This window comes from Parasteatoda tepidariorum, chromosome 3, assembly GCF_982258835.1.
Source record: "Parasteatoda tepidariorum strain Cologne lab strain chromosome 3, Ptep-v5.0, whole genome shotgun sequence".
Taxonomy (NCBI): domain Eukaryota; kingdom Metazoa; phylum Arthropoda; class Arachnida; order Araneae; family Theridiidae; genus Parasteatoda; species Parasteatoda tepidariorum.
In genome coordinates this window covers 68,372,589-68,389,318 of record NC_141757.1, presented here as the reverse complement: position 1 = coordinate 68,389,318, position 16,730 = coordinate 68,372,589, and the positions used below count along the sequence as shown (strand labels likewise).

The following is a 16,730-nucleotide window of genomic DNA, read 5'->3' as shown; positions in this document are numbered from 1 at the left end:
TTTCAAATTTACACTTAAATGTCATCAACTGGCACTCCTTCTAACATCGTAAGCATTCGAAGATGGAGTGGAGAATGTATAAATACAGTCTAACGATGTCCGTTATATACAATCAGTAACTGCATACAAAACAAGTTAGCTTGGAGGTAAGAATAAAAGGAGTCAGTCTAGCGTCTCGCGGGTGACAGAATTCACTATATTGTTTAGTCCCAAAACCCAGGGTCAAACACTCTCTACTATTTTAATTGAAAGACATATTTTTATTCTACACTATGCAACTGCACTTATGAACACAATTTATGTTTGAAAAAAGTGCTTTTCTCTTTTCTTCTTTACTTCGTCATTAATTTCAACTGAAACTTATTTCGATGCATGCGATCAGTAAGCAAAATAATAAACGAAACAATTGAATAAATTTTGAAAATGAACAAATTTCAATGCATGAGAGGCATAAAAGTTCAAGTTTCTACAGGTGTGAGCCAACTTAAAAGGGCAGTCAAAGATTATCTTCGTGTTTCGCTACACCTTTGGTGCTTACATCTTGTTTAAAATACATGTTACAAATTTTCTAGTACTGCTGTCTGGAGTCTGCCCGACAATATCACGGGGCATGAGAAATAGAGGGCGAAACTTCACAACATAATTTTGACGGGAGAAATAAGGAAGGGGTTAACAAGGATTCTAAAAATGCTTAATGATGAAGCATCTTTATTTATGATTAAAATAATTTCAGATGACGCAACTAATGGAGGTTTGGCCTCAGTTAACGCCTTACAAAGCATTAGAATTGCTAGACTATGCTTACCCTGATTGTAGGGTACGAAGTTTTGCTGTGAAATGTTTGGAGAAAATCACTGACGAAGAACTCTCACTTTACCTACTACAGCTGGTACAGGCTTTGAAGCATGAATCTTACTTACAAAACAGCTTAGTCGAATTTCTGTTGGAAAGAGCTTTGAAGAACAGACACATTGGACATAGGCTGTTTTGGCTGCTCAGGTGAGATATTAATTGAATTTATCTGTATTTTTAAAAACATTTTCTGCTAAATCGATAGTGTTTCCATGTATTTTTCCTTGTTATTGTCATTAATTAGCGCGTAATAAAATGTCTACGTTTGTGCCCTTGCTATATATGAACTATCATATTGTACCTTTTTTCCCTTCAATTCGGTATTGTATTTGGTAATTGCAAAAGTGCAATTATTATTTTCCACCAAATTATTTATTGCAAATTTGTATGGCAATATTAAATAGAATGAAAATTTCAATTACAACTTTTTTCAAATAGACTGAAATAATTTTTCACAGATTTAAAACAAAAAAACGTTAGGTGGATCCATTTCAAAAGGCGTGGGTAGAGTTTTCTAGAGGTGATAGAAGTTTATTTGGAGAGTAATGTGTTCTACGTTTTAGGTTTGACCTAAATAAAATTATTTTTCATATCTATTCATCTATTTAAATTCGGTTTTTAGAAGTTTTGTATATTATTTCCCATTTTAGTTTTCAGTTTATTTTATATCCAAAAATAATCAAAATTTTAAGTATTGATAAGAGGATGATAATATTTATTTTTACTATTTAAAAAACTATTGTTACTTGTATAGTCATCAACATAAAGCTGTATTTAAAATGTAGGTACGCTAACTGGACGTATATTGGTAAAATTTGGACTGGTGCTTAGTTTTATTTGGCTATAATATGGCAATAAATGCTGTTTATATCAATCAGCAAATGATTGAATCTTGTAATTTACGTTAGGAACGGAACTTTAATAAAGATTTAAGTGCTCTAGCTAATCAGAAAGTCATAGAAATTCTGATTTCATGATTCCACCGTCACAGACGCAAAAGCAAGCGAATTAAAACTTGATGACTATTTTTTTATTAATCAAGTAATTAAAAACGGGGTGTTACGCAAATTAAGAACTTTGTTTCCATTGCTGAGTAATAGTTTGAGCATTGTTAAATCATACAAAGTTGTTGATCGTGCAATTCCTCGTTTTGATTATCAGAATTAGTAGCTTTAATCATGCGATATATATGACGCCCGGTGGCTGAGCGGTAGTGCTTCGCGCTGTCGTGCCACAGGTCCCTGGTTCGATCCTCGGGCCGGGCAAGGTTGACTCAGTCTTTCATCCCTTCAATGGGTCGATAAATGGGTACCAAGCATGCTTGGGTTCCGCGTTCGGCTGACCACCTAACCGGAACATCTGCTTCTGCACCCCAGAGCCCAGGGTCAAGAAAACTGAGATGGGCACAGTTGGCCTTGGCCCTCTATGGGCTGTTGCGCCGCTGAGTTTTTTTTTTTTTTTTTTTTAGTTTAATCATGCGATATAACATCATTTTCAGTCAAACGTTTATACCAACAAGCCCATAGCCATCCGTGCCTTGAATTTGGAAATCTAGAGCTACATCAATGAAATTAGCACATTCATGCGTAATTGTCATCGAAATTTTTAACGAAAGAGTACGCTGAGCCAGCGAAACCGTGTATGCCGTTTATCCTCTGTGCTGTTCCATACTTAACTCTATGCTGTATACTTTAGCATTTAATAAACATGTCTGAATCTTTAGTCAGAAATCTGTGTTTTCTATCAAAATTTTGGGACACTCTATGCTTAGAAATTTCACCTCACTCAAAGTTGTGACTTAATAGTTTTCAGGAATCAATTTCTCGAAAATTGTCAATTACTATTTTTTGCCTAAAAAATTTTAAACAGAAATTAAATGTAAGCATTAAATAAACTACTAATTGTAATAAAATATCCGAATTATAAACTTTTAGATCTGAGACTGATTTTCCAGAGGCATCTTTAAGATTCAGATTAATACTAGAAGCTTATTGTAGAAGCTTACCGTCTCATTTGGAATCTCTTGAAAAACAAGTGGAAGCTTTAAGAAAGTTGAGATCTGCCAACAATGACGTGATGGGTAAAGTGTATGTTAAAAAAGTGAGTCACTTAGCTTGATTAAAAACTTTGTTAATAAAAATATTAACACTATCTAAAACTTTAACAGTTTCTTTTCTTTCAATTAAGAAAAATTTGATTAATTTATAAGATGATTGCAAAAGTTCGTACGCATTGAAATTGATTGAAATACAACATATTTTCATATTCATTCACTAACTGAATTTATTCTATCATATTCTATAATTATCTCTTAAAATTTTAAAACAATTTTGATTTTTTGTTTGAAGGTTTTTTTGTTGATACTCTTTTACCAAGAAAAAAGTTGAGTTGAGAGACACGAGTAATTTTAACTCGAACATGCTGAAAATAATGATAACATGTTAAAAATAATTTATTAGATTTTAAAAAGTACAAATGGTTTAAGTATTTAAAAAAGTAGTTAGTTTTTTTAAATAAAATGTTTATTTGATTATATCTCCCCTCTGATTAAAGTCATTAAAATCAATAAATAATTCACAGCTTTTGCATATTTTTATGAGCCCAAACAATATAGTGTTTGGTCACTGCACTGCAGGTGATCAGCAAAGCTGGTTTGTAGGTTATCTTGGCCTTCTGCGTAATAAAATATTCCCAGGTCAAAGGACCTCGGATTGTCCAAGGATCCAGGCCCATCGAACCCGGAACCAACGAGCCGCCATCCACAAGCCTTGCGTGAGGCTTCCGTGCATCGAGTGCTCAATTCTACAACCCTACAGACCCACTAAGCCTGTCTGTCAAGGTATGCTGAAAAGGAAGAGATTAGTACAACAATAATAAGAAAGCAATATTTAGTTAAAGCAATTAAAGTTAATCTAGTTTATGATGAGGTAAGCTAAGTTACTTAGTTAATTTAATTTAATTCTATAAGAAAAAGAGGAGAGAGTATACTGTTTTACGTAAACGTGAATCCAGAAGAAGAAAAAAGCAAAAGAGCTTTCGTTTTCCGTTTTGCCATGGTAAGACTAATGGCTGATTCCATGGAAATAGCCAGACACTTTCTGTGTAGTTCTATTACACCTTGTGTGATAGGACCAAGTGTAGTAGGACTACAGCAGCTTATAGTTGGAGATTTGGTGAATACGACACGAAAAAAGGAGAAAAAGAGGAATTTAAAAACGCCAGCAGATCTTGAGAGCATATTGGAGCATAAGCAATTAAGCTGTCATCCCCGGCGTACTGCCAGTTGATGAACATACCCTTTTCCCCAGTGAATTGAAAACTGGCCCACTTCCTCCAGACAGGTTTAACTTGAATATAATGTTTGGATAAGACTTTAAATATTGAAAAATTTAATCGAAACACTTTCTTTTTCATAGAGGGCAATAACTAAAACTTCGAAAAAAATTTGAGCTGTAAGATTTTACATCGATTTAATCTACGTAATTTTAAATAAAGAATCTGAAATTTGAAGGGAATTGATTAGATAGCTTTTAAGTAATTAAAATTTGAAAATACTGCTTCTTTAAAATAGAACTTTCAACAGCTATTTTGGTTTAAATTATTACGACCATACTTCTAAACTGTGCTTACTTTCATATTTTGAGAGTCAAGAATTGAAATCTGTCAAGAAAGGTAACTTTATTCATTTTATTTACGAAAACTTAACGTAATAGCCATTAATAACAGTTTCAAACTAATATTTCATAAAGATAAGAACCTTTGAAAAATAGCCCAAAGAAGGCCGTGAAGATTGGTTTTGCTTTATCAAAAATACTTTTTTGTGCATTAAAATAATTTTGCAGGCAAAAGAGTAAATGAAAAGGTAAATTGACAATTGTGGGTATAAAATAAATGGAGAAATTAATTTTTTTTTCACTGACCAAAATGTGGTCAAGTTGCTTGAATTTTAACATTTAATCAGATTATTTGTTCTTCACACTTTTCTGCAATCTCAATGTTATAGCAATACTTTTATTATTTATTTGCTAGATCCAGCACGAACTTTTGCAATCTAGATTTTGCAATGCTAGAATGCTGTATTCGAAATATTTTTTTTACAAATATATAAAAATTAGGATTGAGATTGTTTCAATCAAAGAAAAAATGTAGTACAGAACTTTTTAAATGTTTTAATTATATTCTTTAAAAACGTATTTTAAGACAGTAATAAATCAGTAATTTTAAAAAAATGATAACAAATTTCTGATTTAGTGCCATGGATAATACGACAACTTCGATTTTAAAAAGATGTCAAGAAACTATTTAGTACAAAATACGTATGCATATGCATATGTATGCAAATATTGTGCACGTTACTTCATCAAAAGCATTAAAAAGCTTTGTCAATTTTTTTATCAAAGATCATACATCAAAAATATGGTATATATGTCTCATATATTTTATCTCAAGGAGCTTAAACATGACAGCCTTTTTTAAATTTTTATACAGAAATAAATAATATGTTTGACAATCAATAAAAAGAAATTTTTAGATCCTTATTACAATAAAGATTCAATATTGCTAGTTGAGTTACTGTATATGGGGTTTAATCACGAAACGTTTGAATATTGAAAAAAAAACTATAAATGCCTCTATAGGTTTTGAGCTGCTCTTAATAAGTGTGGCAGTATGTAGTTTTGAACATATTTCAAACTGATATTATGCTTGTATAGGTATTGAACAAACTTAACAAAAATTCAGCAAAATTTTAAAAAGCCTTAATTTCGCATGCATTAGGTATTATGAAAGCTCTATTTTAATTTTTGTAACATAAAACGTCATAATAAATAAAATAGTTTGATTATTATTGTAAAAACATCAGTGTGTGTGTGCAAGATGTTTCATTACGACTACAGTTAAGATAAATTTTTCAAAACATAGTAAAATATCTAGGGGAAAAACGCTCATTGGTTGCAAATTAATATTTAATAAGGAAAAACTTAGTTTTGATCAATAATTAATCCCCAATAAAAGCAAAGAAGGGATTAGAGTCATTTAAATTCAGGATATTTGTGGGTGAAACTTACAGGAATTTCCTAGCTAATGCGTTTCAATTTTACTTCATAAATAAATTGGAAGCTATTATTCTGACAGTTTAGCAGTCAAAAATTGGGGTCCCTTAATGTTAATTCCCATTCTTTCGCACTAAACAGTGGGAAAAAGTTGTAAAACCAAAATCTAAATACCAGGCCGAAAATTCATATATTATGCTCAAGATAAAAATTTAAAATCCGCCGATTAAGAAGGATATTTAATTAGATGATTTACGTTTTTATATCTGATATCGCGATTTAAAATATTCTCTGTAAAAATATTTTATTAAGGCCTATTTAATTTAAGCCCCTCCAACCTGCAAAATTGCATCTAAGTACGCAGAAATCCAACCATTTGATCAAAAGTTAATTGGATATATGATTTTTGTTTCTCACGCTGAATATAGTTTTCTATATTTAATTTTGACAAGGATTCTAAAATTAAGAGCGTTCATTACGGAAAATTCTCTATAAGTTACTAATATTGAAGTAAGTTGTAAGTTTTATTATTTTTTTAGGAAGGAAGGGAGAAACTAAAATCTAAAATTCAGAAGTTATTGGGTAAAAGTCATAAAAATCCTTTCTGCAATCTTCATAATCCTTTGGATCCCAGATTCAAATTTGGAAAAATCAAGTAAATATTTTTTCATTTTAACTAACTCATTACTTATTTCCTGGTAATTGATTTATACTCCTGGTATTGATATGAACTTAACCAAAAATTTGATGAACTAGTGGGTGACACCTTTTGTTCTCTGACACTCTTTAACTCTCGATGATAGTTACGCAATCTTATATGATTTACTTTACAAACAGTGCAAACCTAACTTTGCAAACCTACTATGTGAAACCCATTTGAGATATGTGTTTAAACAAAAAATTACAATTGTAAGTCAACTTTGCGTAATTAAAATGAAAATTAAAATGAAAATTTTAAACTAAAATAAATGACATGCAATAGGAAACTTGCAGAAACAAAACAATAATTAAGCTTGAAAAAAATAATTGCTATTGAAGATTCACAGCTTTGTTCAAAACATAGTTTCAACTTTTAGAACTTTGAGCTGCCACTGTCAAATGATCGAACTATTCAGAAGTTTAACTGCTTAAGTATAAATTAAACATAATATTAAACATTTTGTATACCGATATGAGCTATTCACTTTTAGCTCGTCAATTCTTCCAAACTTATTGATCAGTTTGTTCCATCTTTTTTTGTTGTCGACTCGAAAAAAGAATTTTCATTCAGAAATTTATAAATATGTACGTTTACGCTGATGCTTATCACAGCTCACACGCTTGATATATCAATTTTTTTATTACCAACACGAAAAAAAATGATGACTTTCTTTGTTACTGTGTAAGAGAAATATATTTATGCATAGTTAGCAAAATGAATTTTTCTATGACACTAAAATTTTAAAGACCAAGAATTTTTTTCTCAAACTATTTCTAACTATAACGAACTATAACGAATTTTTTTCTTGGTAAAGTATAATTTGTTGAATTCTATTTCAAAAATTATATTTGAAATTGTAATAGTAGACCAACTCAGAAATTGCGTTGTGTCTTTAGGCATTATAAAAAAGCAAAGAAAAAAAAGCAGTAAAATTTGAAAATTTGAGCCGAATTTTGTTTTTTTAATGAAATTTTACTATCGTTATGATGCTTAGCAGGTTTTTCGTAGAAATTCTATGTGGTTTGCTTTGTGCCTTAAAATATTTTATTCTTTAGAAAAGTTATAGCTATCAACATAAAAACTAAATTAAATTTCTTTAATCAAGCGCCCTAAAAACATTCGACATCTATGGAAGGAAACTTTTAATAAAGATAAAAATTCCACCAAATTTATTAAATTTTAAATCTATGCTATTTAATTTATTGATTTATTTTTGCCGCGAATTAAACAAGTCTCTTTCTTTATGTATTTTAATGCGATTTTGCATATTGTTGATTTTGATCCGACGGAAAAATATCACTTTTTTTATAGTTTTTGCTCTATAAACTTTAAAAGAAAAATATTACCTTGAAAAACTTTAGCTCTAATGAGCCAATTTTCAAGGACTATGCGCCAATCTCAATATTTGATTAGTTAGTGCTAACTCTTAATTAAGTTATGAAGTGGGATACACTTTGAATAAACATACCTTTTTTCCGACATATTTGGATTCTTGAAATGAAATATGCAGGGTAGGCGCAATTTGTGAACTGCGATTACCAGATTGCGCTTAACTGGGACTAAAGTTTATTTCATCGTTTACTTATTTTGCTATATCTTTAGAACCTCTGTTTTTAAGCAATAAAAAACATACCCGCAATTATAAGACTCATTTATACAAAAAAATTGCTTTAAAAAATATAATTTCTAATAATTATTTATAATTTTTTATTATTTTATTTAATAATAGCCAAAAGAATATTGTATTATAAGGTATATAAAATTTTACGCCATAAATAAAAAAAAATACAAAGCTTATGCAAAGTCGATCGAGCCTCGCAAAATTAAAATTTAAAAATACTACTTTTTTTCAACTCAAAAACTACTCGACCGATTTTGCTCAAATTTTGTATTTTGATTTTTAAAATGACATAGCTTAAAATTAAGTAAAAATTTGCATACCTAGCTATTTGAAACTCTTTCAGATATTGTTGAACAAAATAATTAAAAAAAATAGTTATTAAAAGTTATTTTTGCATAAATTTATCTTTGGAAAAACAAGTTTTGTAATTGTGTGCAAAACTTTTCGTAATACTTTGTGTTCAAAACTTTTTGTAACTTTTCGTATGACGACAAACGCAAAAAGTAAAATAACAATTGTTATTATACGATCCAAAATTTTAATACCCTTCCTTACTGAATTACTGAGACCATGTGTTCTAGCTACCCCCTTCTCAATATTTTAACAGTCAAACATCCGAATTGGCTGGGAAAATAAAGATACATTTATTCAAAGAAAATACGCTTTTATATCAGATTTCATAGCTTAATTCATACTTAGAACTAATTATTAAGCATGTTTAAAGTTCACCTAAGAACCTGTAAGTACGCGATAATTTGACCATTAGAACAAAAGTTATTTACAGTTGTATTCTTTTTTTTTCTTCCTTTTCTTCATCGAGTCACTGTTCATTAAAAAAATCATTCTGAAATTAAAGTTTTTTTTTCTCGATTAATTAAGCAATTCATTTTTTATTTAAATATAAATATCTCAAAATAAATTTATATTTATTAACGTTTTCCTTCATATATAAATCCTTTATCATGCCGTATATTATAATTTCACATTATTCTAAAAGTAAACGCATGAACTCGAGCTCCATTACCTCTGCTTTTAAGAAAAAAAGTTTATTCTTTATCGTTAGCAAAGAATTGGGTTTTTAGCGTCAAAACAAAGCTCAACAATCGATTTTTTAGCATTATCGGATAAAGTTGTTGGTGAGCTAAATCGATAACTCTTTCCTACGAAAACCTTTTATCACTTTTAACTCCTTATATAATCATAGTCTTCATTTTTTTGTTTATTTCCCAAAACTAATTTAATTAAAAGTTCAATTTATTATCAAAAAGAAAATAGTCTGTTTGAAACGAGCAATTTTATTTGCGTATTCTGATAAATTATAGAGATTGTTTTGTAAGGAGAATTCAAGTAACAAATTTATTAATGAATACATAAGTTTTCTTTGGAATTTTTTAAGCGAATCAAACAATTTTTCCACGAAGCGAATCAAAAAATTTTTATTCAAAAATACAAATTTTTGCATCAATTTAAATTATGCAATTTTATACGGACAAAATATCAAACATAACCAAAATCGAATCTTTTATCGAATCGAATCGAAATTTTTAAAGGAAAATATAACATTTCTAATAATATATTGAACAAACAATGAAAAAACATGAATTTTTAAAATATTTCATTAGCGTTTCCCCTAGCGCTTTTCAAATGAAAATTCTTCATGCAAATCTGTTGCCGTAATAACCATTTTCAAGGTTTATTCTTCAGTTTTTAAGTTCTTTTTAGTTTTCATTTCGAAATAAACCATAATTCGGCTTATTTTAATCATTTTCAGCTTATATATATACACCAGAAACAAGTTCATAACTAGCTATATATGGCACAAGTACTACAAATTTAGCTGTCAGACATAAAACCTCATTTAAGATTATTAATGATAAAAAAAAAATTCATTTACATAATTAAATATTTAAAATAAATTCCTTTATAGGTTATAACGTATACAATTACATTAAACTTTATATTTATAAAAATGGGGTTCTGCCGAAAGAAGGTTGCAGCCGCAAAAAATTTTGAACCGCTGAGCTAGAGCACTCAAATTTCTACTTTGGAACCCTGTGCCTGATGACAATATAAGTTTTAATCGTTTTCAGACCGTTACAAGTGTGGATTTACCGTCATTCCAGACCTTTTTTGACTAACTGAATTGCTCATAATGTCTACTCTTTATCTGATAACAATACAATTTTCAAACGTTTCCTAACTGTTGGGAGTTGAATTTGTCGTCATTAAGTTCATTTATAATTATTAGGCGCAGACGAAAAAGTTTTATCAGTTCTGCTCTTCTGGAACAAGGCTGAACTAGATTATAACTCTGGGTGTTTTAAAAACGATAGTGCTGATAATTTGCACCAAAAAAATTGAACCAGTTATCGTTTGTACATTGTTAAATGCTACTTTATTTTGAAAGAAAGAATTAAACTCATTAATTTTACAGAATTTGCAAACTTTGCATGTTTTTTTTTTAATTATATTTCCTGATAGCAGATTTTATTTAATTTCCTTAACGGAATTTTATTTCGACTGATTATGACCCGTCCGTCCCGTTCATTTAAAAGATATCGAAAACAAATCTGTTGCTTTCATATGTAATTCAGAATTATATTAAATGAAATAGGGTAAAACTACGAAGATAAAAATAAAAACCAAGCCAACTCGTATCAAATTTTTCAAAATTTATCCGAAAAAGCGATCGTTGTGGCTTTGATATTTTATAATAAAATTACTAATGTGTTTTTCATATTTTATAATATATAATGTACAACACTTATTATCAGAAAGTACAAGCTCGTCAACGGTCGTATGTACCTTAAAACGACAATAAACGAAGTTTTATATTAAATGCATATTCTTGTGCATAACGATTAGGGTAAACTTTTGTTTAAATAAAAATAAACACAATAACTAAACATATGACTTAGGGAATAAAAAATAAAAAAAACTATCTTTGGTTCTAATTTATGTAATACCTATTTATATAATTAAATTATCATTTGTATTATCAAATTCTGTAACAATTAGGTTTTATCAAATGTAATCGATTTCCTTTTTTCCCCTTGCCTTTTTTGCTGTTTATTCACTTATTCACCCAGTCAGGCATCTTGGGGATTTTCGTTAAAATTTAAGGGGCTTATAATCGGTATTTTATAGTATTTTTTATTCTTACTGGGAAAAAATGCATGATTAATCGGAATTTCGACATGCCGGTAAATACAATTTTTGAGCCCTGCGTATACACTATAACTTAGTTTTATATATTTTTTGAAAAATAAATAATTTGACTTTCTGAATTTATTGCTTCAAAATTTTGAGACAACAATTCGCTTTATTATAATTCTCTTAAAATTTTTAGAATCGAAAAATGTAAATTCCTTGATTCTAAGATGAGACCATTGTGGTTGGCATTTGAAAATATCGACACTTATGGGAAGGATGTCTTCCTCATATTCAAAAATGGAGACGGTAATATAACTTTCCTAATTGTTATGAATATTTTCATTTTCAAAAAATTTTTGAAGATAAAATAATAAATTTTATGTGTCTCTTTAAACATACATATTTAAATTAAAACAAATTTTTCATAGTCATATAAGAGATAAGACAGAGTAGCTAAGATTCGAAAGCCTGATGGAACTAAAGTATTCGCCCTATACGCTGTCAAGACTGAATTAATATTCATTGTTTAGTTGTGTGCAATATGCCACTCCAGAAAAGTTAGAGATGTAATATTTTTTTAATAAATAATTTTCTTATACAAAAAGTTAAATTACCACTAGTGTACAAAAGTTACTCCACTAGTAGGATAAAACCGGGTATACTCGTTGACTCTTAGGGAAATTTAGAAATACTGGAACTTTAGTGAAAAAGTAACAGACATTTTTTTAAATGACAATTTAAGAAAAGTGTACATGAAGCGTACTGAAAGGAAGGGAGAGGAAAACTAAGTCTCGGGTCTGCTAAAGGCACGACCAAAATATGTTCATTAATTAGTTTGCCTGTTTTTTTAAGAAAATTGCAAAGAATTTCTTATAAAAGTTACTATTTAAGTTTTAAGGGTTTTCAAAAATTTTCGAAATGAACTGAACTGAATTTCGAGTGAATGAAATGTACATACACCATTGTAAATTTTTTTTCTTTCCGGATTTCTGCGCATTGCTTTACATTTTTCTCATGTTCTACGTCTTTGATCATAATCCTGGATGCTTTTAATTTTGGAGTTAAAATGTTATTAAAGATTAAATTTCGCATCTCTTCCTTATTATCTTTGACAATTGACCTATCTAAAATACAAAATTTAATACACGCAACCTATCACGCCAAAAATTCATCATACATTCAACGGCAAGTGCTGTTTCAGATGGTGTTTCACATGTTAAATATGCTCAGATCTAAAACATTTTTTAAGGAACAATTTGTCTTAACTAATTGCACAGTTTAATATGAATCACATTTCCATGTCTCTTTGAAAATTATTATTTTCTCCCGCAGATCTACGGCAAGACATGCTTATTTTACAAATGTTGCGTATAATGGATAGGCTATGGAAAGATGAAGGGTTAGATTTCAGGTAAGCATTCAGTCAATTTAAGTAATACGGCAAAAATAACATAAAACCTTAATTGTTTGTAGCACAAGTTTTCAGTTACTCTTATTTTGAAATCCATTAAAACATTGGCTTAAAAATTATATAGCTTTCGATAAATTTATTTGGTACCGCTTGCTGTTGTTACATTCAATGCGTATTATATATACTATTGTAATTATTTTCTACCTAAAGCTTAACACAGCACAACATATCTGTTTTTTTGTACCATTATGCGTATTCATAAAGTATCCGCTTTTTGAACAACAATGTCAATTAACATTCAAATCCGAATTGTAATGACACTTCTACTTTGTACTGACTAATTGTACTTTTTCCTTCCTTTTGTTTTTGCATTAGATTTAATTTCTAGGGCTGTTTAATTTTATTATTCTAAGAACTCATTATTGTAAAATAGGTTCTTAAAATTGCTTTAAAAAACGTTGAGCTTGGCGTAGCATTGCCGCATTCGGCTTTTGCAGCATTAATCTAGTTCCTCATCAATCTAGTTTTTTGTAAATATTTTTAATATTATCATTACTTCATGTTGTATTTTCAAATATTCTTTTGTAGAGAACTATTTGACCGATTCCATTCAAATTTTAAAATTTGTCAGTTAAAACTACATAGTAGGAGGCAAATATTTGAGTACATTTCTAAATTGTTTGACCATTCTTAAAATGAATAGTAGAAATTTATAAATAATACATCTATTTTTAAATATTCAGATAAAGGAATTTTATAATTATGTGACAAAATCATTTGATTGTCTTAAACTGTTCAAGAGATCTGGTGAAATACATACATAGTGAAATTGACATTAAACGGCCATTAAAGGCCTGGAATCCTCCCCCCTATGCTTTAGGTGTCAAACATCAAAATCCATCAAAAGAAAAGGCATGCTTTTCGTAGTATATAACTAAATTTTTGTGTCGAATTTCGTTCCTTAAAATATCGTCTGCCAAAGTATTTTAGTATATTTAAGGTTAGTCTCTCGAAAAAGTAAAAATTCAATGATAAGATCAGTTATTTAATTGTTCTTTTTTTACTTTAGCTTAGTACATATATTACATAGACTCTGTCAATGCAGCAAATTAAAACTAAATAAAGAAAATCAAATCGAAATGTTCATTCTCAGAAGCAGAAGAAAAATGAGTAATATTATGTGCCGTAGACTAATCAAAAAATACAGCGCTTAATAAATGATGTCGGTATTTCGCAATACAAGTAAAGTGTCCAGTATTTTCCAGTTACTATAATGTGTAAGTTTATTGCTGTCAGTCTATATGCCTTTAGGCTAATTAAAAAATGCGTAAAGAACTACTCAAATGGACTTTGATCAGGCTTATTGCAATAAAACTTCGCTTTATTAAAAACTCCTTCAAATAAATCAGGGTAATTTTGAAATTAGTGATATATTTTTTTAATTACCCTACATGTGCGTGGGCTCTCTGCAATGAACCTAAAAAGTATCATGTTGATTAAAAAATACTTTTCCAATATATAGCCTGGTGAATTGCTAAATAACGGAGGTTGTTAGCAAAGAGCAGGTTTGTTTAATTAACTTAAGACAAATGTTCTTAAAGTTAATACTATATACTATAAGTATTTAAGAAAGTTAATATGGTAAAACAGTAATTGTATTTAAGAATCAAAAGCGTAGAATCACTGTAAAAGAAAATTAAAAATTGATCATATAATAAATAAAATTAAGCTCGAAATAACCTTGTGTATTCCACGGGTTTATTAACTGTACCAATGATATTTATTTACAATAGAATGATACCTTATCAGTGTATGGCAACGGGACACAAAGTTGGTTTGATTGAAGTTGTTCCAGACAGTGACACCATTGCAAACATTCAAAAAGAGAAAGGATTTACTGCCACTTCCGCCTTCAAAAAGGGGTCTATTTTATCGTGGCTGAAGGATCATAATCCGGATGACATGAGGTATTAGTACACTCTTTGATATTCTGCTGATCAGATCTGCTGTTGGAAATTGCTTATAATATCTTTCTTTGCATATTTGAAGCCTGAGTAAAGCTGCAGAAGAATTTACTTTATCATGTGCAGGATATTGTGTTGCAACTTATGTTCTCGGGGTGGCTGACAGACACAGTGATAATATTATGATCAAGACAAATGGTCAGGTAACACTTATTTTTGTTTTTTAAGAAAAGTCCTGGCTGTATCCCTAATATAATATAATTTGAATTAAAGCATGTACGATATTCAGGAGTTCAAATTAAATTATTCAGCCAAAGAAGAATACAAAATTTAGATACAAAATTCCGAAATGCAATTTCTAAATTCGAGAACAAAAAATAAATAATCAATTACATATTTATTTAGCATTTCGGCTACCTTTATGATTTTTTTAAAGTGGCATGCCAATGAAAAAGAAAAGTTTTTTTTTTAAATATAATTTTTTAAGAGCAATAGAATAAACTTTAAATTGGAGATGCATTTATAATAAATTGCATTAGTATTCTCCATAGCACTTTTCAAATCAAAATAAAATAACGACTAGATTTGTTAATATATTTTCCGTAATAATCATTTTCTACGTTTATAGCAGATATTTTTAGTTTTCATTTCAACGAAAACCATTCATTATTCATTTTTAGTACTGCGAATTCAAATATCGATCACTAATAACAGGACGATGAAAAAATGTCATTCCTTTTATTAAATATTTTTGAAATAAAGTAGTCCTTTATTGGTTAATACGTAACGTACACAATTGTCATTTAATACTTTAGAAATAAAAGTCGGGGTTCCTCCCAGAAAAAGTTAATCATTTAGGGTTCCATAACTACAAAAAATTGGGAATCTCTTGCCAAAACCAACATTTCTTTCATTGTTTTCAAGCATGACTCAAAATATTTTTGACAGTCACAGAATCAATGATGATTACTTTAAAAAGGTTTTAAATATTATGAACTACACTCGTTTTTATTTAGGAAAGCGTACTGTTGCATTTTCCATTACATTTTCTTCGTTCATCCTGTGTAAAGTACATTTACCTTAAATTATGCAACTAAATTTATTTCTCATTCAATTTGTTTCTTACAGTTATTTCATATTGACTTTGGACACATTCTCGGAAAATTCAAAGAAAAATTCGGTATTAAGCGTGAAAGAGTGCCATTTGTCTTAACTCATGATTTTGTATACATTATCACCAAAGGACACACTCAAAAATCTCAAGAATTCACCAAGTAAGATTATGTCAAATATCACTTATTAATTTCAAACCTCCTTTGTCCATAGTATTCAGTTTTTTTTCTTTACAATTTCAAACTCTCTCTCTTTAGATTTCAGCAATACTGTGAACGTGCCTTTATGATCCTGCGACGCTGGGGTCCATTGGTCATTTCACTCTTTGCCATGATGTTGTCCACTGGCATTCCAGAACTTAGCAGTGAGAAAGATCTAGATTACCTGAGGGAAACGTTGGTTCTCGATATGTCGGACAACGATGCCCTCAAGCATTTTCGTCTGAAATTTGATGAAGCTCTCAAAAACAGTTGGAAAACTAGTGCGAACTGGATGGCTCATAATTGGGCTAAAGACAATAAAATGTCTGACTAAAAACCACAACAATGGCTGTGAGTTACATTTTCTATAGTTTATCATTGAGTGTTAGTTTCTTGAAAACCATTATTTTGTATATTAAAGGTTATTCATCATTTCATGTACTCAGCTATATCTATATAACACTTGATAAGCATCCGATAAATAGGCAGGAGATTTTCTTCTAACAACATATATAACATAATACATATTAAGCAATAATATATATATAACAGTTTCATTATTGCTATCAAGACAATGGACAACAATTATTAAACACTAAGGAACACACAAGGAATACATACGTTCCATACTGAGAGAGAGGAAAACTGAACTTTTCATTTGAAAA

General features: G+C 29.5%; 1 protein-coding gene across 2 annotated transcripts in view; it reads left to right on the top strand.

Annotated features, from left to right (window-relative positions):
- The window catches only part of Pi3K92E (phosphatidylinositol 3-kinase 92E), a 70,597-nt gene extending 54,095 nt beyond the window's left edge, over nucleotides 1-16,502 (top strand). For both annotated transcript variants that reach the window (XM_043053017.3, XM_043053025.3), the window contains exons 12-20: nucleotides 734-999; nucleotides 2,787-2,952; nucleotides 6,443-6,558; nucleotides 11,574-11,683; nucleotides 12,710-12,788; nucleotides 14,582-14,755; nucleotides 14,838-14,955; nucleotides 15,881-16,026; nucleotides 16,123-16,502. In XM_043053017.3, the coding sequence (XP_042908951.2) occupies nucleotides 734-999; nucleotides 2,787-2,952; nucleotides 6,443-6,558; nucleotides 11,574-11,683; nucleotides 12,710-12,788; nucleotides 14,582-14,755; nucleotides 14,838-14,955; nucleotides 15,881-16,026; nucleotides 16,123-16,399 (1,452 nt within the window). In that variant the 3' untranslated portion in view covers nucleotides 16,400-16,502. The remainder of the gene's footprint in view (nucleotides 1-733; nucleotides 1,000-2,786; nucleotides 2,953-6,442; nucleotides 6,559-11,573; nucleotides 11,684-12,709; nucleotides 12,789-14,581; nucleotides 14,756-14,837; nucleotides 14,956-15,880; nucleotides 16,027-16,122) is intronic.
- Nucleotides 16,503-16,730: the final 228 nt, after the last annotated feature.